At 50.0% G+C, this 24982-nt stretch overlaps 1 protein-coding gene across 7 annotated transcripts in view; it reads left to right on the forward strand.

Moving 5' to 3' along the window:
* Positions 1 to 4474: 4474 nt before the first annotated feature.
* Positions 4475 to 24982, forward strand: part of TRIM9 (tripartite motif containing 9) — a 71102-nt gene continuing 50594 nt past the window's right edge. For all 7 annotated transcript variants that reach the window (XM_040601825.1, XM_040601827.1, XM_040601828.1 and 4 more), the window contains exon 1: positions 4475 to 5369. In XM_040601825.1, the coding sequence (XP_040457759.1) occupies positions 4557 to 5369 (813 nt within the window). In that variant the 5' untranslated portion in view covers positions 4475 to 4556. The remainder of the gene's footprint in view (positions 5370 to 24982) is intronic.

A 24982-nucleotide genomic window follows, 5' to 3' on the forward strand; every position in this document is an offset into this window, starting at 1 on the left:
TTGCCCAAAGCAAGTGAAGTTTAGGTTATTTGTCATCAGGATAAGATTAACAAGAAAAAAACATTTTGTTGTTAAAACGGAGGAAACAGCCCCTGCCTCCCAAGCAGGATTCCCAGCCCTCTGCCTTCAGTGTCCTGCCACACAGTGCTCCCCCTGCCCGGGGGTCCCTGCATGCCCTGCAGGTCCCGCTGGGTGAGCTCGGGACCTGCTTCCAGCTGCCCACCTCCACCTTTGTGTCACCATCACCAAGAGCTTCCTCCCATGAGAATTTTACGAAACAGAATACTGCGGAATTTCCATGGAGAAATGCTGAGGTTCAGATCTTTTGTCCCAGTTTGTGATGAAGACTTTCCCTTCCCCAAGATAACTCTAGAATGTTGTGCTAGATTCTTCCCTCCAGTTCCCAGCACTGGGCAAGTCTTGGTCATCACCCCAGCCCTTGCCTCCATCCTGCCAGGGAACTGGTGAGACTAGGGCCTTTCATGCTCTCCATGCCTTTTCCTCTCTCTACTTGTGGTGCCTTGTAGCCCTTGTGACATCTGCCTGTCTTCTCTTTCCCCATATTCTTATTTTTCAGGGAACAACTGAGCAACCTGGGAGCTGGGATGGATATTGGAGGTGGATGCGGGAGCAGGTCCCAGCACCATGGGCCACCTCCAGCCCTTCCATCGTACCCATTACTGTGGTGTTCTGATTGGTTTAACAGAACTGCAGTAGCATTGTGATCTTTTTTACGGGGGGTAACACACGACATACGATTCAAACAGCATTACCCACTGCCCCATCTTGCTCTTGTCAGTATCTCCAAGCTTGATCCACATTTCTAATCCACATTTCCAGCAGAAAGTGAACACCTGCAAGCTGTCAGGCAGTTGATATTCATTAGAACAGTGCATCTTGTTATTACAAATCACCAAGGGGATGCAACAGCGCTTACACAGGGTCCCAATGACTTTAATTCTCAGCCCAGCAGTGTCTTCTGCATCCCCCAGAACAGAGGCTGGTTGCAACAGAAATGGAGATGCACCATTCCTGGAGTGGGAGCTGGGGCTACTTATAAAGCTGAAGCTCCTGGCAACAGGCACATGAGAAAAGCAAAAGCTAGCTTAGAACAAGATGACTTCTTGAGCCCTTAACTTGTAATCACTGATCACAGCGACATTAGACAAATAAATGTTGAAGTTGGGTCAAGTAATTACTGCATGTTCACAGCTGCATGCTGCACAGTTCTCAGGGCAGTAACAAGTCTGACTAAATAACACGCAGCCAGAGCACGGGGACAGCTGCCTCTTGCTGAGATGAAAGTGAAGGCATAAGCTGCTGCGCCAAGAAGAAAACAGCTAAATGTTTACGAACAAGGGTTGCTTCCAAATGCACTGGCTGCATTCCTCACTGTAGGACTTTTTTCTTTTTATGCCTGTTTACATGATCAGCATATCACTACAGCGGAAATAGCATCATATACCTGCCAGAGTGAAAAATGGCCAAAGGAAACAAGAGGCAGAGCAAACAAGAAATGATGGTTTTACTTTGACAAAAGGGCAGCTAAAGGAAGGATAGCAGGGAAAAAATTACCAGCTCTGAGCAGACACCAAAAGGGAGCAAATGAGGAAAGCTCAGCAGAGTCCAGGGGAAGCCATGGTGTCTGGTCGATATAGAGCCAGCAGGAGCCTGAAGAAGCAGAAAGGAAAGTACAGAGCACCCCTGCATGGAGCAGAAGAGAGGAAGACTCAGGAAGTCCTGTTCTCCTTATCACTTGTCCCTCCTTATCAGGATGAGAAATGGCAGTGCCTTCCTTGTGCATCTCAGCTCTTGGGCTTCTCCCCCTTCTGAAAACCAGTGTGGGAGGTTGAAATTGTACCTGCTCGCTAGATCCTAGGAACTGGATGAACCCAGTGGAGATGGAAGAGCCCCTTGGTGCCCCTGCCAGAAGCTATCCCTTCAAAGGATTGGACTTTTCAAGGCTCAGTCTGATAAATCCCACTCAAATCTGTTCAGTACCTACCCTAGCTGTTGGCTGATGGGCAGGCATGCTGGGAGTGATGCTCTCCTCCAGCTTGATCCCTTTGCTACCTGTCCTTGTGCTCGCCCACGCAGCACCGCAGCTCAGGCTCAGCGGTCCCGGCTTGCGGAGTCACTCATGTCCCTGCAGAGGGATGAAGTACTAAGCAGCTGACAATAGGTCTGTGCCACCATGGCCACTCGCACCATATCCCTTTCATCTGCCCATGGCTCAGATTAACAGTGTGGCTCAGCAACAGTGGCCAACAAATGGCTCCTCAAGAAGGGGGTAGGTAGCCCCATGTCAGGGACACACAATCCATGAGTAGGGGACAGACAGCTCTGGGTGCCCCCCAGTACTTCTGTCATCTCCCCACCATGGAAACAGGCACGCCCAAGAGCAGTGGCAAGAGTATTATGTAGCTTGGCTACTTCAAAAAATAACCTTGATTTCTGGGGCAGCGGGATCTACCAGTTCCCAGCACTCTGGACATGCACATACAAGCAGCTGGAGGAGAGAGCACAAGTGACTGTGCCATTCTGTCCAGATGTTTCCAGCACCAGTCAGATCCCTGCCTCTCCTGGAAGCCACAAGACCATCCCTGCCAGTAGGGACCATCACACAGTGTGTCAGGGCACTGGAGAGCACTTAATTGCCCTGACATGCCTCACTGGGGGCTCCTCCACCCCTCTGCCCAGGATCCTGGAGCTGCAGCTAAGCTCGGTCCTTGGCCCCAGACTGGCCAAAGCCTCAGTCACAGGAGCCTATCAGCATCCAGCCCTCACCCTCTCATGGTTACTGGGGAGTTGCTGTGAACCTGCCTCAGTTTCCCCAGCTTTGCCACAAATCCCCCTGTGTCACCCCATGGCTTGGCTGTTGAGCATCGGGATCCCGAAGCCAATCTCTCCACACCCTCAGTAACTGCCTGTGAACAGCAGCAAGGGTTCATCCTTTCCTTTGGGCTAGGGCCCTGTGCTACACAGGTGGAATAAGAAACCAGCCTTCTTTGGCTCCTCACCGCCCCCACGGTGGCTTCGCAGACTCTGCAGCCCCTCTGAGCACCAATTTCACGGTCCAGGCCGGACTCTGCCCTCAAGCTCCCATACCATATTTCTCACTTCACGGCTTCTCTCCCAAGAGAGGTCCAAAGACACTGTCACGGGAGGTGCAGAGCAACTGCGCTAACAGGCAGCCCCAAACACGTGCACAGAGAGGGGAATAAGAGACAACACAGAGACATTCCAAGGAATCTTATTTTTCCGTTGGCTGAAAAGGAACCGCTATGCCACATTGCATGTTGCCAGGATATTTTGAAGACCTTAGATGACCTTCAGACTAAGCACAGTTGACAAGCCAGCCGCAGGCGACCCACCAGGCCCCTTCACACCCACCGGGCACCCCAGGCTCAGGGACCATGGCATGCCAGCCCAAGCACCCTGCCTGTGCCCCCACCATGCCAGGGCAGACCTGCCTATTGACGCAGTCACCTTACTGATACAGTTAATAGAAAGAGTGTGTTGCATTATATTTGTGTGGTTACTCTAATAATTATCATTACAGCCTCATGACCTAGTCCTTCAGCAGGCTTCTTGCCTCCAGCAAGTCACCTTGTGCTGTCAGAGGAAACTGCAGAAGCCCCTGGAGCGCCCCCGTATCGCACACATGCCCCGTCCTCTGCAAAGCTTCCCCTCAGATACACTCTCCCTGGAATGGGGGCTCCTTTCTTACCCTGCTGCCCTTTGCAGCACTGCTGCTGTCACGCAGCCAGGGCCACAGGGCTCAGTGCCCCACAAAAGCCCCTCACAGCGGAGCCTCACCTGCTGGGTCCCCTTACAAACAAACAGCAGAGAGGCTGCAAACAGTCCTGCGGCCATCGAACTAGCGGGGATTTTCTGCAAGGAGCCCAGGCCACCTTCCCTACAGGCTGAGCCGACCACCGCAGTACCCCTGAGGGCTGGGACCTGCCTCTCGCTACAGTGACCCAACACACAGCCCCGACGCGCCAGCCGCACGCAGCGGGACCCTGCCGGCCCTCCCGCTGCCGGCAGCGAGACCCCTGAAGCCCCTCAACGGCCAGGGGACACCGCAGTGTGGGGGCCCGAGGGAGGCCGCCATCTTGGGGGGCACCCCTGGGCCTTGGGGCAGGCTGCTGCGGGGAAGGCGAGCAGCCCGCGGGGAAGGCGAGCAGCCCGTGGCGGTCGGGACAGCTGCCGCAGGACGCACGGTCGGGATGCGAGGCGGGGGGAGCCGCGGCGGGGGTGGCCCCAGGGCCAAGCCCCGTGGGCTGGCACGGACCTCGTAGCTCCGCACCTCAGCCCTGAGGAGAGACCCCCGCAGCGCCGCTGGCGGGCGGGTGACGAACAGGCGGCGCAACCAATCGCAACGCGCAGTCCGCCTCCCCGTCGGCGGCGGCCCAATGGCGAGGCGCGGGGCGGGGCGGAGCGGAGCGCGGGCGGGCGGCAGGCAGTCGGCGCTGAGGCGTGGGGCGGTGCGGGTGGCTCCTCTGGCTCTGCCGCGGCCGCTGCCGGTGCCGCGCCGCTGCCCTCCCTCCCCTATGGAAGAGATGGAAGAGGAGCTGAAATGCCCGGTGTGCGGCTCCTTTTACCGGGAGCCCATCATCCTGCCCTGCTCGCACAACCTGTGCCAGGCGTGCGCCCGCAACATCCTGGTGCAGACGCCGGAGTCGGAGTCTCCGCAGAGCCGCCGCGCCTCGGGCTCGGCCGTCTCCGACTACGACTACCTGGACCTGGATAAGATGAGCCTGTACAGCGAGGCGGACAGCGGCTACGGCTCCTACGGCGGCTTCGCCAGCGCTCCCACCACCCCCTGCCAGAAATCCCCCAACGGCGTCCGCGTCTTTCCGCCGGCCGCCCCGCCGCCCCCCGCCGCCCTGGCGCCGCCGCCGCCGCGGAACGCCTGCCTCACCTGCCCGCAGTGCCACCGCAGCCTGGTGCTGGACGAGCGCGGGCTGCGTGGCTTCCCCCGCAACCGCCTGCTGGAGGGCGTCATCGACCGCTACCAGCAAGGCAGGGCGGCGGCCTTGCGCTGCCAGCTCTGCGAGAAGGCGCCCAAGGAGGCGGCCGTCATGTGCGAGCAGTGCGACGTCTTCTACTGCGATCCCTGCCGCCTGCGCTGCCACCCGCCGCGGGGCCCGCTGGCCAAGCACCGCCTGGTCCCACCGGCCCAGGGTCGCGTCAGCCGCCGCCTCAGCCCCCGCAAGATCTCCACCTGCACCGACCACGAGCTGGAGAACCACAGCATGTACTGCGTGCAGTGCAAGAGCCCCGTCTGCTACCAGTGCCTCGAGGAGGGCAAGCACTCCAGCCACGAAGTCAAAGCCCTGGGCGCCATGTGGAAGCTCCATAAGGTGAGAACCAGACCCGGGCTGGCCTCTGCCAGCAGCCCCGGCCGAGCCTGGTGGCTTGGAGGTGGCCGTGCGGGGCCGCCTGTCCAGCCCACCTTGCCCCACGAAGCCCACCTTGCCTCAGCTGGCAGGCTGGGAGCATCGCCACTCGCCCTCTCCTGCGCTGGGACTGCGTTTCGTACCCTTGCTTGAGATGAGAGTTGTCCCCTGGCACGGGACAGGTAATGCTCCTCATGGGTCGCCAAATCGTGCCATGCCCCCATGAGCCAAAGCTCTGCTGAGGGAGCCAGCCAGGACCCATGGGTGATGTTGTGGGGGTGGATCAGGGACATTTGTGCTGCAGAGCTGGAAAAGTGATGGGGAGCGATGCTTTCATGAGGAGGATGGCATGAAATAAATCTGTGGCGGGGGAGGACGGGGATGCGGGAGCTGGGTGCTGCTGAGGAAGGGCTGCTGCTGAGGAAGGGCTGCTGCCTCCTCCCGCACACCGTCATGGGGAGGAGGAGGGACGGCAGTGGGCAAGCAGGCAGCGCGGTAGCGGAGCCTTTCGCTGAATACTGATCAGCTCCTCTTGAGCGTACTCACTCCCACACGCATCCTCGCTGGAGGAGAGGCTTGCAGTGCTTGAGGCAGGGATGCAGCTGGTATTAGCTTCAGCTCAACTCCGCTGCCTCCCTCCCTCTTTGTGCCAGTGACCCCCTCGCTGAAGGAACTGGGGCAGAAGTGACTGGGACACAGGCGGACAGGGCATAAGGGGATGAGCATCACTCGTCAGATGAACATTGAAATAATTGTCCTCTGCTCCAGCAAATCTGTGCAGGCAGGAGCAGGTGGAGGGACCTGTGACAAGGAGTTGGGGAGAGATGAGTAGGTGTGTGATTCCCACCCCCTCCCCCATCAAAAGGGGCTCAGCTGGATCACTTTGGCAGGAACATCCCTGTCATGTTTTGGCAGGTTCCGTGCTGGTGTGTGGCTCTGTGGAGGATGCAGACTGCTGAGCTGCAGCTCTGCACCCTGTGTTGGGTCATTGGGTGCATGCAGGGACAGGCTGTCGCTTGACATGATGCCCCTTGAGAGGGCTGTGGGAGAGCATAACCGCATTATGTTGCCGTGGGTGGAGAGGGTACAGCAGTGCCTGTTGCTGCTGGATAGGGCTTGTCCTGACCCCCTTTTACCTCCTCCCCAGCTTTTCAGCACTCTTGCAAAGATGAAGCCCATGTGCCAGAGCAGTTTTGGTGCCCCATGCCCTTGTCCTTATGCATCGGGTGCCGTCACTACTCCCAAGACCAGCGGGAGCACCCAACTGGTGTTGGGCTGCTGGGGGGCACCATGCACAGGTGACTGCTCACCCACTCACAGGAGCGCAGGGGCTCTTCACTGACATGTTAGCATAGCATGAGCTGTCGGATGCTGTATCTTGTTTCTCTTGCCTGTTACAAAACCCAGTAAGTGCCTGCTGCACGAGAGTGGTCTGTTCTCCAGAGTCTGGTCCTGGCCCAGCTCCTGGTGGAGGATGAAACCATTCGATCTGTGATGACACAGAGCAGGAGTAGAGCCGGGTCCAGCTGTCGATGTTGCTCTCCAACACAAGAGAAACCTGATGGGTGCCAGGCCTTTTCATAAGGTTTTAGCTTCACCTTCCTGCTTTGATTCAGGTGCAGCAAGGTGCTTGCTTAGACATGTGAGCATCTGGACAACTTCATATGCAAGTACTCGGATACTTCAGGTTCAGTCCTTGTTTTCTTGATTAGGATGGCTTGCTCTTCCTTGAATGCTTAGCTTTTCTTTCAGAATACCTTTTCACGGGGGAGAGCTTTAGCAGTGCAGATTTTCATTGATGTAGCTAACAGACATGGAACTGTAACATTATTTGACATAATGATTTTCATGTGATTTCTCTCAGATTTTTGGAAATGAGAAAGTGAAATCACACCTGCTTTGAGTGAGCCTGCGTTTCTGCAGGGAGTTACTGCTGTTTCCTGATGTTTGCTTGTGTTAGGGGAGGGGAAGGAGACTGAGTCAAATGTGGCAGTACAGTATAACTGAAGAAGGGATTTCATGGCCAGAGTTCAGATTGCTCCTGGAGATGCCATGTAACAAAATCAAGGGGAGAGGCTGTTGATATTTCAGGCTTTATCCTGTACTGGGCATTAGGAACCAAACCACCTGTGGATTTGAGTGGTGAACTTCTCGCAAAAGTATCTGTGTGTCATTTTTTGAGGAGAGAGGCCTTTGACAGCAAGACAAACTTGCTGAGAGGGTGACTGTTCCTTTTTTGCCTGATCTTTTTGCTGTGATAAGCGGTTGTAATGAGTACCTACAGCTTGCAGGAAAGGACAGAGTTGTCAACTCTTCAATTCTCCTCTGTGATTACAACACCTCTCAGCGCAAAATGTTCTTTGGGATACATCTGTGCTCTTAATTTCTGACCCAAGGAGACTGCTGCAGTCTACAATGACCCGAGAGTGCCTTGATGAGCTGTTGTTCTTGAAAGCAGCGTTCACGCGTCAGTACATGATTGCTGGGCCCTAGGCAATTGCTGTTAAGTGCAGCGTGCTTCACTTTAGAAAGGAGACCAAAGGGGATTTTACAAACCTCTTTGGGAACTGCCCCAATTTTTGCTTTCCTCTAGCTGAGTGCTGATTGTGTGGTTCTCGCAGATGATTGTTTCAAAATAATCTGCTGAGGCACAATCAAACATAATTCAGGGAGCTAGGATTTCTAAGCCTGCCACAGATTGTGGGAAATCCTCTCTCTTCCTATCTACCTTTCAGGACAGCTGTTGGGAGAGGGGTAAATATTCAGAGAAACACAGAGGAAAATGGGTTTTTAATCTGAATTGTCCCAGTTTTGTACATATATTGCAGCTGTCTGGATTTTATCCTGACAAGCTGGAGTGTTGCTTGGCATGTCAAAAGCAGAAACACAAGATGGAGCTGAATCATTTATTCTTTGTGCATTCAACTCCCTCTTGCTTTTTGCTGGGAAGTATGTGGCGAGTGCAGGCTCAGCAGCTTGCTAATGCTTTTTTTTTTTGTGGAGAGATAGATATATACATATACAGATAAACTGGAATGGACCTCTGGGGTCACACTGTCCAGTCCCTAGGTGTCTCTGACAGCCGTGAATCCCATCCATCAGTTGATCAAGCTCTGTCTTAAAAACATTTTACCCCTGCCGATGCGTATTAGAAAGATTTCCCAGAAGTTCATGTTTTCTTGTAGTGGCTTTTAAGCAGGTGTGAAAGCTTTCTGGGTTGTGGCCCAGTGCTGTTGTGTATGTGGCTATCCTCTGCACAGTGCCTGGTATGTCTCACCTTGTGGTTGGATACCCTCCCTGGAGTGGGTCATGCCTGCCAGAGCCTGCTTTTGTCTTTGAGATCGGTATCCCAACTGCAGCAAGCATGAACCTGGATTTACTGGGTGCAGAAATAAACTGAAGAGGTCAGTGGTCCCACAGTGAATGCTGATGCAAGCTTCTGCTCTCCTTTTGGGCAGTTGAGCAAGAAGCTTCACTCTGCTCTGGGTTGAGATCATGGGTTTTCTTTACAGGGGCTCAGGGGCTTTGCCTCTTTTTCCCCACTAGCATCTCTTTCACATTCCTTTTGCCTTAAACCAAGACTCTGGGGTGGGACCACTGTCTGCTTTGCCTTGATGCTGAAAGGGGAGCAGGTTAGGCAGCCTATTCAGTTCCTCTTGTAGTGGAGCAGAAACAGGTCTTGACTGCAGTGGAAGGTAAATAGTGCTTTCACTTTTATGTGTGATTTAACTGCCCAGGATGGGATTGCCCAGGCTGAAAACACAAACCATCCTCAGATTGCAAACCCCTGCAGCATCTCTACAGATTGCAGTAGAGACCAACACTGTGAACAGACATTATGCACTCCGTTGAATCAGCTGTAATGACTGTTAGCAGTCAGAGGCTAATTAGCAGAGGCATTATCTAGACCTCAGCTTATCCAGACTGTCACTAGCACAGATGGGATGAGGGATGTGTGGGGACGTCTTTTAAGAACAAAAAATCCCATGTACACTAGGTATGACTTTATTCCAGTTGGTTCACACATCTGGGGTGAAATAAGGGGTGGAAAACACTACCAGTGCCTCTTAGTTTCTGCCCAGGGGACAGCAGGCATCAGAGCCAAGACAGGGACAAGCAAACAGCATTATTCATTAGTGTACTTGGCTGGGTCTCTGTGTTAGTTGCTGGAGAATCTTCCATGGGGTGTTGCTTTCTTGAGGCCTTGAGAACATACTGCTGTTGGGCCTGTGGTAATTTCTGCGGTCCACAGCGCTTGGGGAAGTATCCAGGGAGTTGCTGTATGATGAAGATCTGTTTGCTTTTGTAAAAGTAAAATATTTACTGCTAAAACAGAAGCAGGGAGAATCCTTAATCTTTTCCTGTTGCATGCAGTGCTTTTTCCCAAGCCTTTGTTTGATGGCCTTCCAGAATCCCACCACCCTTGTTCCATCACCTGCCATCTGCAGCAGCAGCATCCCTCCTGTTTTTCTCTAGCAATGCCAAACAGACTTCCTGAGTGCTCCATTTTTCTGTGGCCAAATCCTTGAGAGTGGCAATCAGGCTGAGATGCTTTGAAGTTGAAAAAAATCAGAGAAATGTCACTAAGGTCCATGGATTTACACCAGCTTGTGTCTGCCTGGGATCCAGAGGTGATGCTGCCTTCTTGTATTAACTTATTTAGAAAACAGCTTTCTGTCAGGTGGCTCTTTCCTCCACACTTACTGCTATTAATGGAGTAAGGAGCAGCCATGAATATCATGTTAATCAAAGGTAATGCGGTACAGCAAGTTCTACGAGGTGTTCTTGGAGCCCACGTGGCACTTGATGCCAGAAGATGTCCTTTTAGTTATTTGCAAATGGAAATGGGCCCAGAGCTGTCTCAGAGCGGGTGTAAATCACTGCAGCTTCGTCAGTTCCAGTGGGAAGTCCAAAAATACACCAACCTGACAGGGCGATGCTGTGTTGCACCATCTGTGCTCAGGCTCTCCAAAGGCTTTTAAGCATCTCTGCGCAGACTGGTGTCTGGTGGGATCTGTCTTCATCCAGAAGGTTCCTGTGCTCTGTAAATACCAAACCTATTCCATTCTCCCCACACAGTTATATCTGATTTTTTTTCTTCTCTTGTCCACTGTATGAGTGAAGGGAATCCCACTGGCTTGATATTTCTTGCTGTGTTTACTGTGGCGCAAGCCAGGAGCACTGCAGCTGAAATGGGTGAAAAATGGACTAATGTGGTTGAAGTCAATGACCTTAAATGTCCTTTCCAACCTAAATTATTCTATGATTCTAATTCTTGTCTCTCTTTCATGGAAATTTCAGCAGGTATCAGTACGTCACCAGAGATTCTCCTATCACCACATCCTTGTCCTGAAAAAACAGGAGAATTAATAAGCAGAGCAAACACTGCACCTCGCCTTTTGTTAAATAAATTACATGAGAGTGAGAAAAAGGCATTGGTGCTTATTTACCAGGTTTCACAAGATGTGTTCAGAGAGCTGACAGTGGTGCCGAGTGGATCTTTGTTGGTAATATGTTCTCAAGAGGCTTATGGGGCTGCTCTGCATTGCTTTTTCACATTCTTCTAAATAAACCAGCACCCAAAAGTTCAGGTTTTTAGAGGGAAAACTTGGGTTGGTGTCACTTAACAGAACCTGTTCACATATGACTACAAAATCCTGTTAAGAAGTCTTGTAGTGTTCTTTCTAGAGACCCAATACATACCATTTGGAGATATTTTCATTCTCTTTCCTAAAGTTTGAAGGAGTCTTGTGCATCCCTTAATTAACTTGCATGATTCACATGCATATTCATTTAAAACAGAGTGCTTTTAAATTGCATGTGCTCTTCCCAGCTGTATGAAAGAATAATTTTTAAAAAATCGCAGTTGAAACATTACAACTCCCCAACTCTCCAAGCTGCTCTTTTGTCAGCTTTGTTCCTTGCTTTGTTTGTTCTTGAGGTGAGGTGTTCTGTGTGGCTGTGGTATGCATTTTACCTGTTAAATTGGCTTATAAATAAGCCAGCTCATTCCCTGTTCATTCAGATAGTCCTGCTGGGATGAACTGGATAAATATCTATTTAGAGCAAGCACATAAGGCAAAGAGATCTCATCATGTAAATCTCTGGTGAGCCTAGCTCAGGTAGCATCCTAGAAGGAGAGGCAGAGGCCGGTGCAGCAGCAGCTCGATTACTGTGAAGAGTAAAGCAGTGGTACTAGAACTCTGGATGAATTTCTCAAATTCTCATGGACCATCCACATTGTAACTGAAAAGGCTGTGCAAGTAAGATGGTGCTCTGGGACTGCTTTTGAGGGGTTGCTTAGTGGATGAGGGTCCTAGCAGGCAGTCATAAAAATGAAAACTATTAAACTTTGTAACAGGGAGACACATATGTATATAGAAACTGGGCCCAGCTCTCATCCATGCCAGTGGCACCTCACTGATTAATGCAGAAAGGTGAAATGACCATTTATAATGCAAAGGAGACCAGAGCTGAGAACAGCATGTCAAAGAATTCTTCCTATACTGAGGAAAATTTTCGTGGCTGTCTGAACTAACTTGCATTTTGCCTTCAGAATTGAATACACCTTTCTGGGGGAGAGCCTGACATGGAGCTGGCTGGAAAAGCTCAGCGGAGGCTCAACTTTTTCTGCTAAGAGCAGAGTTTCTAGCTAGGAAAGGTAAGACCAAGTTTATTTTGAAATTTTTTTAAGCCAGCACATGGCTGTAGCAACAGGTGAGAACAGAGAGGTCCTTGACTGTGAGAGGCGATACCAAACTAAAACACGGTGGGTGCAGCATGGACTAGGTTTTGCGCTCTGGTTTTGCATTTGATTAACTAAATTCCCTGAATTACAGAAACACAGGCACATTAATAGGCATACGCTCAGTTCCATAACACAGTCAGCAGAAATTGCTCTGGAAGGGATCTAACAGTTGAGGGATTTCCCATCAGCGTTAATTACCCCTTCCCCTTTACTAACCTTATATTAGTTGATGGATTTTTAAAAAAGGATGGGATGTTAATAAGGCATGCGTATTTGTTGCCTGAAGTGCTGTGACCTGGAGCCAGGGTTGCCGTTGCCCGACAGCAGGAGGTCAGATCCACAGCTGGTGTAAATGAGCAGGGCTCCACCGAAGCAGATGCCGCAGCACTGAGCCATTTGAGTGGAAGATCATGTTTGCAAGTTTGAATGCCTGATGTGGAGATCCCAGCCCGGGTTCCCACGCTGGGGCTGCTGCTTTTTCCAGCTTGGGGTAGAGGTGTAATGCCTATACACCTGGACAAAGATCAGTTGAATTATTTGCATGAACCCTGGAACCATGGCACATCTTTCAACCAGTGATCCAGTTTTTTCTTCTGTTTTGGTGGGTCAGACCCTTGCATTTAATTCCTTTTTTTTTTTTTTTTTCCCTTTCCCCTGGCTGGCCCTTCTGGATTTGCACAGTCAGTTCCCTTTTCTTATCATGTTTAGTGTGTGTGAATTAGATGGCTTATGGCTGCGCTTTTTCAGCTCAAGGGTGCATAATGCATCCGTAGCATCACTCATTTAAGCCTGTGCTGTGGAACTGCAGCTGCTATCCACCTGCAGCTCTTGGGGTCTTCTCTGATGAAAACCCTTCTGTCTTCCCAGATAACCAATGCCCCTTGATTCGAGAGGCATTAATTCACTAATTCTTTTAACTTCACCACTTTCTTCCTCCCGGCTTTTTACCTCTTGACCTTTGTAGGCATCAGCTGTAGGCAGTGGAAAGAACTGCTCCTTTCTGGCCCCACACTCGGTGCACTGACTGCCCAGGGTCTCTGTCCCTTTGTTAGCTGGGGGCTTTGCTGTGCTGGTGGGCTTTCTGCTTGGGAAGGACCTTTATGTCTGTAGAGGCAGACTCAGAGGTCTGGGTTTGACTCCAGGGTGTTGTTAGGAAAGCATGCCTTTCCAAACGGTTTTCTCTGATTTTTTTTTTTTGCTGTGGTTTCTTCACTGGAGTATGTAAAGCTGGGAGAATGGGAGAAGGAGGGGTAGGGGTTGTGTCAAGCTTTGAAATGGATAGTTTCTTACAAGGCATATTTATTGATTTCAAGACACGGACATACTGCTTTGGGGTCAGAGCCACCATTCCCTTGCTCCCCTTCCTGGCAGGGCTGGACTGTGTTATCCAAAGCACCTGGTGATTTAGCCTGAAGCAGGGGAGGAGTGGGAAGATGCTGTCAAGTGCAGCTCCAGCTATTTATACTGCAGTGAGGAAGTGAACTGTGGCAACATTTCTCTAAGGATGCTGGAAAAAGAAGGGGTGGGCTTGTTGCTGTGACTGGAGGTCAGTTCTCCCTGCTGAGGATTTGCTACATGCTCCTGGGCAAATAATTGCATAGCCTCCCTGTCTGTCCTTTCCCCTGCCTCAGACTGCACTAGCTTGTTCAAAGTTGCCTCTTAGAAATGTATGTTTAGCACAGCTCCCTTCCTCCAGCCCAGCAACCTGATCATGGTGTAATGCAAATTCATAATCAGGCACTGTCTGCTATACATGGAGATGTACTGAGAACTTCGACAACGCAGAGGGCATTGTAGCTGTCAGGGCTGGGTGAAATCCCATCAAGGACATAATGAGAGCATCAACCTCTCTCCCTGGGAAAGCACTTCCATACATGTTCAGTCTTAAATTGAAGTCTCAGAGATTTAAGGGCATGACTTAAATGCTTTCTTGTGCTGGGGCATCTGAAATGGTAAACTGGTGAGAGCGCTTGATGTGCAAACAGCATTGGATTAACTGTGTGCTGGGTGAGAGCTGGCGTTGTCCCTTGGCTCGATGACAGATGCCACTGTTTCCTGGGAACACAGCGCTCTTTCTTTGGCGAGGTACAAGATAGAAGTGTAAAACAAGCTTCGACTTTCATGGCAAAACCAGTTAAGTCTTAGTCTGGCTGTCTGAGGAACCAGTCAAAATGCCTCTGATTGTCCTGATATATATTTTATTAGTGCTCCTTTGTAGTTCAGCTGACTGCCTCTTTCTTATGCCGTTTTTAATCTACAGCCAGCTCTTTGTGAAGGTCTTTTCTAGGAGAAGCGGTAGCAATGGTTCATGTCGCACTGTTGCATAGAACTCACTCAGCTCCACAGCTCAGACATGGCCGAGTTTGTCCTGTATCCATCCTGCTGTAACACTTCTTCTGTCTTGACACTGAATTCCCTGGAAATGAGGACCTGAAAGGGCATTTGCTTAGGTCTGTGCCGCCATCAGCCCACAGCTTGGTGAATCAGAACAAGTGTGTAGACAGTTTCTCACATATGAGATTATTTCTCACCTCCCTCAGAGTATAGCAGTTAAAATTTGTTGTTGGCTAAAAAAAAAAAATAAAATATCCCATACCCACAAAGAGTTGTGGTTTTGTGCTATTTAAAATTTTGCCTCTGGCTGCTTGGCAGGATGGAGGGGAGCCAAGCGCTGCACCTTCCCCTCTGCTCTGCTGAATGGCAGATGACAGCCCAGATCAAGGGGCAAGAAGGTTATTTGATCGTATCAACTGTGTGTATCATGCTGTGCTTCTGGAGCTATGAACCAGATGACCAATCAGTTGATCCATCTGTGACTTGGGCAATGGTTAGGCTCTCTATTGATTTCCTACTGTGGCACTGGGTTGTCAGATGGTGAAGGGCACTCTGCAAATAGCTCCAAGGAGGATCCTTCCTCCGCTGCTGGCAGGCTGGTGACTTGCCCACATCTCCGGTGGGCAGACCCTGCCAAGATGCAGGCTGACGCTGCCTGTTATTCTGGCTCATGCTACCATGCCCCAGTATTTGCTTCTGACAGATGTGCCAGATGTGGATGATTGGCCTAATGTGTGATTTCTTGATGAGCTGTAAGCAGTAGGTAGGTGCCAGAGGAGGGCCACCACACTGCTTTGCTGCTGGGATGTCTCATAACGATGTGTGAAGCATGGAGGAATGCATCTGTTGCAGGAGAGAAGGGTGAGAGGAAGAAAGGGAAAAGGAGGTAGGATCCATCCCACCCTGTGCTTCCAGCTGCATTCTCCTTCCCCACCTTGCAGCTGCAGCGCTTCAGCAGCTGGGGTGGGCTCAGGGACAGTGGAGTGCTCTTTAGTAGCGTTAAGTTTGTCTCCTTTCCTAACTGCTCTCAGGAGAAATAGACCACTGGGTGGACTGGATGATCTTAAAGGCCTGTTCCAACCTAAATGACTCTATGATTCCCCTGGTGACGGAGGGAGTGTAAGGAGCTCTACCTGATGAGACTGAAACCTCATTTGAACCCTCTTTGTGACTGAACTAGAGACATTTCATGATACAAGCAAGTCAGCTGGCTGCAGATGCTGTGAGAAGCAGTGCAGGTGGATTTTGTTTTGGAACAACCCTGTTTCTGCTCAGGCAAAAGCTACTTTGTTTGGTTGTAGGGCAGTTTGTAGTGCATAGCGAGCAAGAGCACGGTGCAGTGCAGCAGGAGGAGGAGCAAGCAAGCCATGTCTTCTTGGTGGGATTCTGAGACTTGCATGAGTAGGTTATTGTGGGGAAAAATACCAAAGCTTGTGGAGCTGTTCATTAGTGCTTTAGCTGGCTTTAGCTCACGCCTTACAGGTCTGATTTCCAGGGTTTTGTAGCTGTCTTACATGCTGGTAGCTGCATGGTCAGTCTTCACCTGAGAGTGGGTGCCATTGGGAAGCAAAGTCTGGCTGTGCTCAGGTTCTTGGAAAGCCCTGGAAATGAAGTAGTGAGATCAGATTTATAAGCAGGTGCTCTTTACCCCAGGCTCCTGCCCTATTTCTCAGCTGGAGTAAATTGACATAGATTTGTTGACTTAAGCATCTTCTCCCTGAGCATGATCCTTCCCCTGTGACTTCTCTAGAAAAGAGGGGAATACACAGCTTGCTTCAAATGTGAGTTGCATGTGACCTGGGGGAATACCTCCTGCAATTAAGTGATGTTTCTTCTGCTGAGTGGGAAAACCGGGACACTTTTGTGGGGCTGTTTCAGTTCCTGGGATCGTTTGCAACCCAACAGAGGCAGTGTCAGGAGGATGACACCGCACGAGGTCATTTGTGGCAATTAGCACGTATTGTCTTACTGCAGGACCACATGTGCTCAGCATTTGGCACCTCAGTTCATCTTGTGATGCATCAAAAGGAAAGTTGGGGCAATAATTTATGTCATGACTGCAGCAGGCTGTGTATGGTAGGATAAAAGCCATTCCTGCCATATGCTACAAATTTGGCTTTAATAAAGCTGTGAATTGTTACAGTTGTCATGAGTCATGTCAGGTCTAAGAGCCCTACATTTTACAAACCAGCCTGTGGCCCCAGAGAGATCTGGGAGGGAGGAACAGACATTTTGGCAGGGCCTGTTGCGATAGTACAAAGGGAATAGATTCAGACTAGATATAAGGGAGACATTTTTTACGATGAGGGTGGTGAGACACCAACATAGGTTGCCCTGAGAGGTGGTAGATGCCCCATCCCTGGAAATATTCAAGGTCAGGTTGAACGCAGCTCTGAGCGACCTGATGGAGTTGAAGATGTCCTGGCTCATTGCAGGGAGGTTGGACTTACAAAGCTCCTTTCCAACCCAAACCGGTCTGTGGTTCTATGACAGTTGAGCAGTTTGATGCCAGGTGGGTCTGGAATGGCAAAATGTGCAGAACTTGATGGTCTCAAGATACAGCTAAAGCCTTGTGTAGATCATGCCATCAAATGCCATTGACCACAGTGATTGTCCCATCTCTGTTCTGCGCACGTGATGAGAGTTGACAGAAACCCAATGATCCACCTAGGTACTCTTGCAAAACTGGAGGGGTTTGTGCTTTCCCAGCTCCAGATATGGCACCTGACTGGCAGTCGGCATGTGATCTGAAGCGCACGCAGTGGTCCTCCCCAGGTCCTGATAAAGTCTGTGTGTCTGAGGGCTTCATCATCCCCCAGTCGTGCAAGGGCTCCTTGGGGTTTTATCATTGAATTGGCAGCAATTCCCTACTACAGAGAGCAATCATATTGTCAAATGAGAGGAAAGGTGCTAGCCAGAAAATAGGTGAGTTGAGCTCATATTTAATCAGGTGGCTGGGATTGGAAGGGTGGAATACCAGAGTTTTTCCTCACCCAGCATGTGGACTGATGGTTTCCAGCACAGATCACCAAGGCTGTCTGAAGGGTACCAGGCAGTGTGGTTTATTCAGAGTTGTCTTCAGGTAGGTCATGGAACAATCCCCTTCTAGGGAATGTGGTTTTCATCACCTTTTATGTTACAAACAGTAAAATGAGTGTGATTTGAAACAAAAACATACAAGTAGAGTTTGTATTTATGCAGCTACCAGGTGTTAAGCTATGCCGGAAGTGTTTCCGTCACAGCAGGGTTCCTGAACCCAAGAAAACATCCACTTTACTTGTACATGCCCCAAAATACATTTGATTTAAATTATATATAATGAAGCTTACAGGACCAATGTCATCACCTGGCAAGAACAGGTACTGCAGTGTCAAGTTCAGGGGAGCTGTGCTGGTTTAGACTGCCTGAGACTCTGCTATAGTATATGACCTATTAATAAATGTGCTTAGCAGGGATCCGGAGCAGAGTTATGTACCTAGTGACCATCTCTATAAATACCTTTTAACCTCAGAAAAATGTTTACAAAATCAATATATATTATATTGCAGTCATTTTGTTTAAACAGACAGTTTACTTAGTTTGGCGTCTCCCAAGTTGATTTGCAGTTACAGTCTGAAGGAGCCATGAGATCTCTGAATACAAGCAATATCATAAATGTCTGCCGAGTGTGTAATTTAAGGCCAGATTCTGCCTCCTTCATTTGTGTGGAGTGATCCCTACCATCAGGAATAGCTGTGGTAACTTGAAGTGATATACCCCCCCAGCATGACATTGGTGGAATCTGAAAATTTATGTGCTATTGGTAAGTAATTTATATAACAGTTTATGTAACAACTTGCTGCGTTCACGATTTTGTATGTGCATAAATACCTTTTTGTTACTGAGAATATTTTACAAGCAGGTAGCCTCAGCAGCTGCGCAGCTCTGCAATAAAACATCAGTATTTATTCCAAGACAGTTGATACACAAATGATTATTTTTAATATATGTGTTTAGAGTGGCAGACAGTGTAGTCTTTAATTAAAAAACTGTAACATCCGTGGCCCTAGACAAGGGATATGGAGATGATAGGGTGTGAATGAGGCAGGTGGAGGAAGAGTGGACAGGGGAGAAGGGTCTCTTGTTCTGCTGAGAAGAATTTTGGCCCCAGCCCTGCACATCCCTCCACATGCTCCCTCCAGCACACCCAGGGATATCTGGTTTCCAGTGGCCTTGGTCAGCTGGCTGGGCCCTCCCCGTGCCTGGGAGAGATGGGGTCCATGTGGGGAGTGTTGTGGCCGTACTGATGCAGTGTCCCCAAAGGGTGGTAGGTGGGAGGACCTGCTTCTGTGCTCCTTCCTCTGAGCAGGGCTTTACACTTGCTTAAGCAAGCCATTAAGTTGCACCGATTTATTTGCCTTGCAAAACAGATTTTATTTCGGGGCTGTTACAGCTGCCAGCATGAGACGCATTCCTCCTCTTAAGGACTTGTCCTGTGGTGCACAGGTGTCTCCTCGGGGCCTTTCCACAGTGGAAGTGCCTGTGATGTCTTGCAGCCCACAGTGCTGTTTGCTCCTGCGAGTGCATTTTGTTGCTGCTTTGCTGGGAGCCCTGCGAGCCCCCTCCCTGTGCTTGAGAGAAGGAAGGATAGGCCTGGGCAAGTTTTGCTTAATGAGCTGGTTTTCCCTGCTGTATTCAAAACTGGTTGTAAGTTTAAATAGAAACATATTTAAGTCAGTCAAAATCTTGAAGGATCAAAGCTGCAATCCAAAGGAACAGGCTCTTGCACTTCTGTAATTTACCCCCTTGCCTTGCAATGTGCTGCTGAAAGAAGTCCAAACTTCACATTTTAGAGTTACATTAGAAACCCTGGTTTTCCGCAACATTTGCATTCAGAGCCCTTGTCCTTTATTCCTTCCAAGCTGTCATGAGAAGCCACCACAGACACTTCACAGTACTAGTGCTTTGAAGCCAGTGGTGCTAGAGGTGAAGGTGAGCTGCACTGTACAGCTTTCTGCCTGGAACTGGGTGGTGCAGACAGGGCAAAGAGCTTGGAGCAGCTGTGGGAAAAATCCACACTCATCCTGTGCATATGGATTGTGAAACCAAGGGGTTATGACAGGGACACTCAAGCTGACCACCTGGGAACTAAATAAGAGTCATAGAATCATAGAATGGTTTGGGAGGGACCTTAAAGACCATCCAGTTCCAACCCCCTGCCATGGGCAGGGACACCTCCCACCAGCCCAGGTTGCTCCCAGCCACATCCAGCCTGGCCCTGAGCACTCCCAGGGATGGGGCATCCACAGCTGCTCTGGGCAGCCTGTGCCAGTGCCTCGCCGCCCTCATAGTGAAGAATTTCTTCCTCATATCTCATCTAAATCTCTCCTCTTTCAGTTTAAAACCATTCCCCCTTGTCCTACCACTCTATGCCCCTGTAAAAAGCCCCTCCCCAGCTTCCCTGTCGGCCCCTTTGGGTACTGGCAGGTGCTGTCAGGTCTCCCCGCAGCCTTCTCTTCTCCAGGCTGAACAGCCCCAACTCCCTCAGCCTGTCTCCACAGCAGAGGGGCTCCAGCCCTCTGAGCATCTCCGTGGCCTCCTCTGGACTCGCTCCAGCAGGGCCATGTCCCCCTGATGCTGGGGGCCCCAGACTGGACACAGCACTGCAGGAGGGATCTCACCAGAGCGGAGCAGAGGGGCAGAATCCCCTCCCTCGACCCGCTGGCCACACTGCTGGTGATGCAGCGCAGGGTACGGTTGGCTTTCCGGGCTGGGCCATGCTGAGCTCCTCATCCACCAACACCCCTGAGCCTTCCTCAGGGCTGCTCTCGATCTGTTCTCTGCCCAGCCTGTATCTGTGCTTGGGATTGCTCTGACCCATGTGCAGGATCTTGCATTTGGCGTTGTTGAACTTCATGAGGTTCATGACCTGTCAGGGTCCCTCTGGATGGCATCCTTTCCCTCCAGCGTGTCAACCACACCACACAGCTTGGTGTCGTTGGCAAACTTGCTGAGGGTTCACTTGATCCCACTGTCTATGTCACTGACAAAGGTGTTAAACAGTGTCGGTCCCAATACTGACCCCTGAGGAATGCCAGTTGTCACTGGTCTGCACTTGGACATCGAGCGGTTGACCACAACTCTTGAGTGTAACCATCCAGCCAATTCCTTGTCCACCATATAAATCCATGTCTCTCCAATTTAGAGATGAGGGTGTCATATGGGACAGTGTCAAATGCTTTGCACAAGTCCAAGTAGATGACAACACTTGCTCTTCCGTCATCCAATCAACACCGTAACCCCATTGTAGAAGGCCATCAAATTTTCCAGGGCTAATAAGCTCAGGCAGAGCACTGTGCTAATCCCGCTAGAGTGGATCTGTTATTTTTCCAGCTCTGTGGCATGGACATCCTAGCTCAGACACCCATGGCAGGCCCCGCACCCTTTTCTTCTGCACCACAGTAGTATACCTAATGAAACCAATACTTGCCAGAGCACCTTTCAACACTGTCGGGCTACATGCAGTCCCTCTGCTGTGTGTACGGGCTGCTGCTAAGATAATGCTTCTCCTGAGCAGGTACTCTGCTTACCGGTTAGATCCTTGCTGCACTGGACCAGAATTAAGTAGCAGGAGGAGGGATGCTCATCTGAGATTTGCTTTTGCTGCTGCTCATCCAGCAACAGGGAGAACAAAGAGCGTTTTAACAAGCTGCTTCGAGCCCCTGCCAGCACATCGCGGTGTGTTTGCTTTCCGCACCCGGGAGATCCTCTCCTGTTCTCTTTAACGTTTGCTGGAGTTGCAGCAGAGCTGGACGCTGGAATACGGAGTCCCAAGATGCTGCGGACCACTACTGCAAGCTTGTCAGCTTGGTGCTGGGTTTGAGGCTGAGCTTATAAACATTACCAAAGCACTTACCTCCCCAAGAGTTTCAAACCCTCAGCGAGCTTGTTGCAAGAGACTTCTTTTCCCCCTAAGTTAAACCAGTGACTTAAACCTTTTACTACAGTGGAAAGAGTGGGGGTTTTCCTGACTTTGTGAAATGAGAGGGGTCCCCAAGTGCCTGTTGAATATAGATGACATGAGGACTCAGAGACACCTTGTTTTAAAAAAAGGAAAAAGACATGTTATATAAAAGGGATAAAATTTATCACTTCCAACTCTCTTTGTACTTTTGTGGTATAAAACAGTTTTTGTTTGTAAAGGTAAATACTGCACAGCCTTGTGTGAGATTTGAGATACCACCTGCTAATCCTGTACGTGGCCCTTTACAAGGCAGTTTACAACTTAAGAAAACCACTTGATGTGCCTTCTGTGAACTAAACCTGTCTCTCATTTCTCCCTTTCCCCACTCACCTATTTGAATTAGAGAGTTTCTCCAGTTCTTTTCCCTTACCTTGATAGCTTCCAAGTTAAAAATCACATTCTCATTGAGTTGCCTCATTAATGTAGCTAGCAGTGGCCACAAGTCAGAGACCAAAGTGATGGGCTTCTTTTATTACAACAGTTGTTACTTACTGGGAATGGCTGTGCATCCTGTGTCTTCTCTGCTGATTTACCTTGGGATATGCAGAGATGCAGGTCATCTCTCTAATGGGAAAGGTAGCCTGCTGCCCAGTGACCACGAGAGGCTCAGTTTGGAGGTGTCACAGCATCCTCCATATCACATCCCTCCTGCCATGCCCCTGACTTGGATGCCAGCTTGGAATGGCCCTTTCCCCTTGGACCTCATGGCCTCCTCTGGCTGTCACATCCCAAGGAGACATCACCATCACTTCTGTGTCACCCCTGACTGTCCTTTCAAATATCACAAGCTGCTTGATCTTCTCAGGCCCTTCTGCATCTCCCACATTACTTCCCTGTCCTCCTGAAAGCTCCTTTCCCACAAAGTGGATGGTGGAGGAGAGAGACAGCTCTTGTTCTGTGGCCACACTCCTCGGCACTATTTTCTCCCTCCTTTGCTGCTTTGCATCTGGTCTTTGGCTAGTCAGCGTGTTGGGTACCAGATTCCCATGTTTGTTCATAAGGGTTTTAACGATTTCTCATCCCACATTAGACATGTTCGTGTTTTAGTAGGAGAATAAGGGAACAGTGATTCCTGCTAGGTGATTGCAGCCACTGCTAAGAGATAAAGGGAACTGACTTCTGTTCCCTCTACCGATTGGGCAGAGCCAGCACAGAAGTGCTAGGTATGTCTGGATTTTTAAAGGTGTCATCGTCAGCTAGAGGAGGCTCTGTGCATGGTGTGCACATAACCAAGGTCTCATGCAGGACTTTAGACTGAGGTGCAATATTTTTGCTAGTCAGCCCCAAGACTTCAACTCCGTCTCCTGCTGTCGCCCTGTTTCTCCTGCCCTTTCCAGATTCCTCTGCTCCTGTTCTGCCTCTGCCAGGCTCCCTCTCTCCCAGTTTCTCTGTTGATCATCGCCCCTTCTCAGCCCAGCTGAGAGGTACCTGTCCTTGCACAGGGGAGCTGGAGTCATGCTCTGAAGGCATAGACATCTCTTGCACACCTCAGTTTTTTTCTCATTTTACTATTTCCCAAGCATACTTCTTCGTTTCAAACTGGGTGGAGGTGATTGCTGTGTGAATCTTCCCATGTTCTTCCTGGCTGGAGCTCACATCTGTTTCTCATGCACGTTTATGGCCAGGAAGATCTCTTAGAGCTTTTGGCTCCTGCTCTTAGTGGTGTTGGCCAACCTTCATTTACCTATCCAGGGATATTCCTCCTCCACATGATGTGGTTTTCTTGCTTTTGACTGCTGTGCTCCATGGAGGGCCCCCAGCTTGGCTATCCATCCACTGTGCTCAGATCCCAACCACACATCTGAAGTCCTTGCAGAAGCCAAGTTGCTGGAGACCCTCCCAAGAGGTGGGGCCCAGGTTGGTGAGGCTTGGGCTCCCTGCAGAATGAGCCCTGGCCTTGCTGGTGATGCCTTTGCTGCAAGAGGATGCAAGAGTCCAACATCCAGGTGTATCTTCCCCACACTGAGACAGGTTAGTATTTTCTAGAGAATTTTAAAGCCAATTACTGTATTTGTGGCTCCTCTTCTCCTTAGGTTGTTTTTTCTTAGGTCTTGGGAGCACTTTCATTCCTCTAAAAAACCCCCGTATTACAGAAGTAAATGTGAATTACTCCCCCCTCCCATTCCTTGGTGCTTCCTGGATTCTTCACTTCTTCATAAATAATCATGAATGATTCAGCGAGTCCATTAACTGCTTTCCTTGTGACACTAAGATGTATTGCTCAGCTCCAGTGATTCGGATATCCTGGGTACGGAGCCCCCTCATCTCCTTGCTCTCTGTAGATACACTGACAAGTCCTTCATTACTTCATAATTAGCCATACGTCCTTTCTTATTAAAGAATAATTTTTTTAAAGGCATTCATTATCTGAGCTCTTCCAGAATTATTGATTTATTCTTCCTTCTTTTTTATTAATGGGTCTACAATCTTCACATAATCCATCCAGTTCATTTGATTAGCCTTCCTGATAACGACTGTCATCCTTCCCTGCTTACACCCTTCTCATACTGCTTACACCTAGCCTCATACTGCTTTCAAGGGCTTTTGTTGCTCTGTGCCTCTCTGTGTAGTTTATTTTCCTTGAAAAATCTTAGTGTGGACTCTCAAGAGACTACTTCAGACACATCCTCTGAGCTCGAGGGAATGGGGTTTCCAAAGAGCTCATTCCTGGATTGCATTAGGAGAGCTGGAAGTTGAAATCTCAGAGGTTTTAAATCTTTGCACTTGCCGAATTCGCATCTTCCCTGCACCTTTGCTCTGGGCAGCTTGCTGGCTTTGGTAGGTGGTCCCTGCAGGACCTGGTGTTAAACCCCTTCCACTGGCTGCTTGTTTCTTCCTGCCTTGTGTTGTGCCATGCTGTCCTGCTTCCAAAAGGGATTATAGGCCTGCAAGCCAGCAAGTGAGGAGACCAGAGGTCTGGGTCTTCTGCCTCTTGGTACCCTTTCAGTGCTCCTTAGCAAACGGGATGCTTGCAGAGTTGCTCTGTTGGTTTCAGTGCAGCATCTGTGCAGCTGGAGAGGCCTGAGGACCTCGGGGTCGTGCGTGTGTCTGAGTGCCAGGGTTGCCTTCTGCTCAGCATCCCCAGAAATAAAAAAACATGGCATGTCCCAAGGGATTGATTTGATGGACTCTGGAGCAATGTGCTGCAGCCACTGGAGCATGTCCTGAGCTTACTGGAAAAAAGCTGAGCAGTCGGGTCTTGCTGCTGGGAGTAGATGGCTACTAGGGAGCTTGGGGTTTACAGTAGTGTTGAGCTTGTTTGCCTGAGGCCATCTCCAGCACCCAGGCAGAGGAAGACAAGGGGCCTGCAAAATAACCCCTGTGCACACCCAGTATGGGGGCAGAGCATCTAGTGCACACATAGTCTGCTCCCTGTTTGAAGCAGGACTTCTGGCTATTCTTAGTCTGAGAATTGGATGCTTGCCAACCTCTGTCCTTCCCTGTAAGTCCTGGTCCCTCTGTGTTTTGAAGTCTCTGTGGTCCAGACTAGCT

Source organism: Falco naumanni, chromosome 7, assembly GCF_017639655.2.
Source record: "Falco naumanni isolate bFalNau1 chromosome 7, bFalNau1.pat, whole genome shotgun sequence".
In the NCBI taxonomy this organism is placed as follows: domain Eukaryota; kingdom Metazoa; phylum Chordata; class Aves; order Falconiformes; family Falconidae; genus Falco; species Falco naumanni.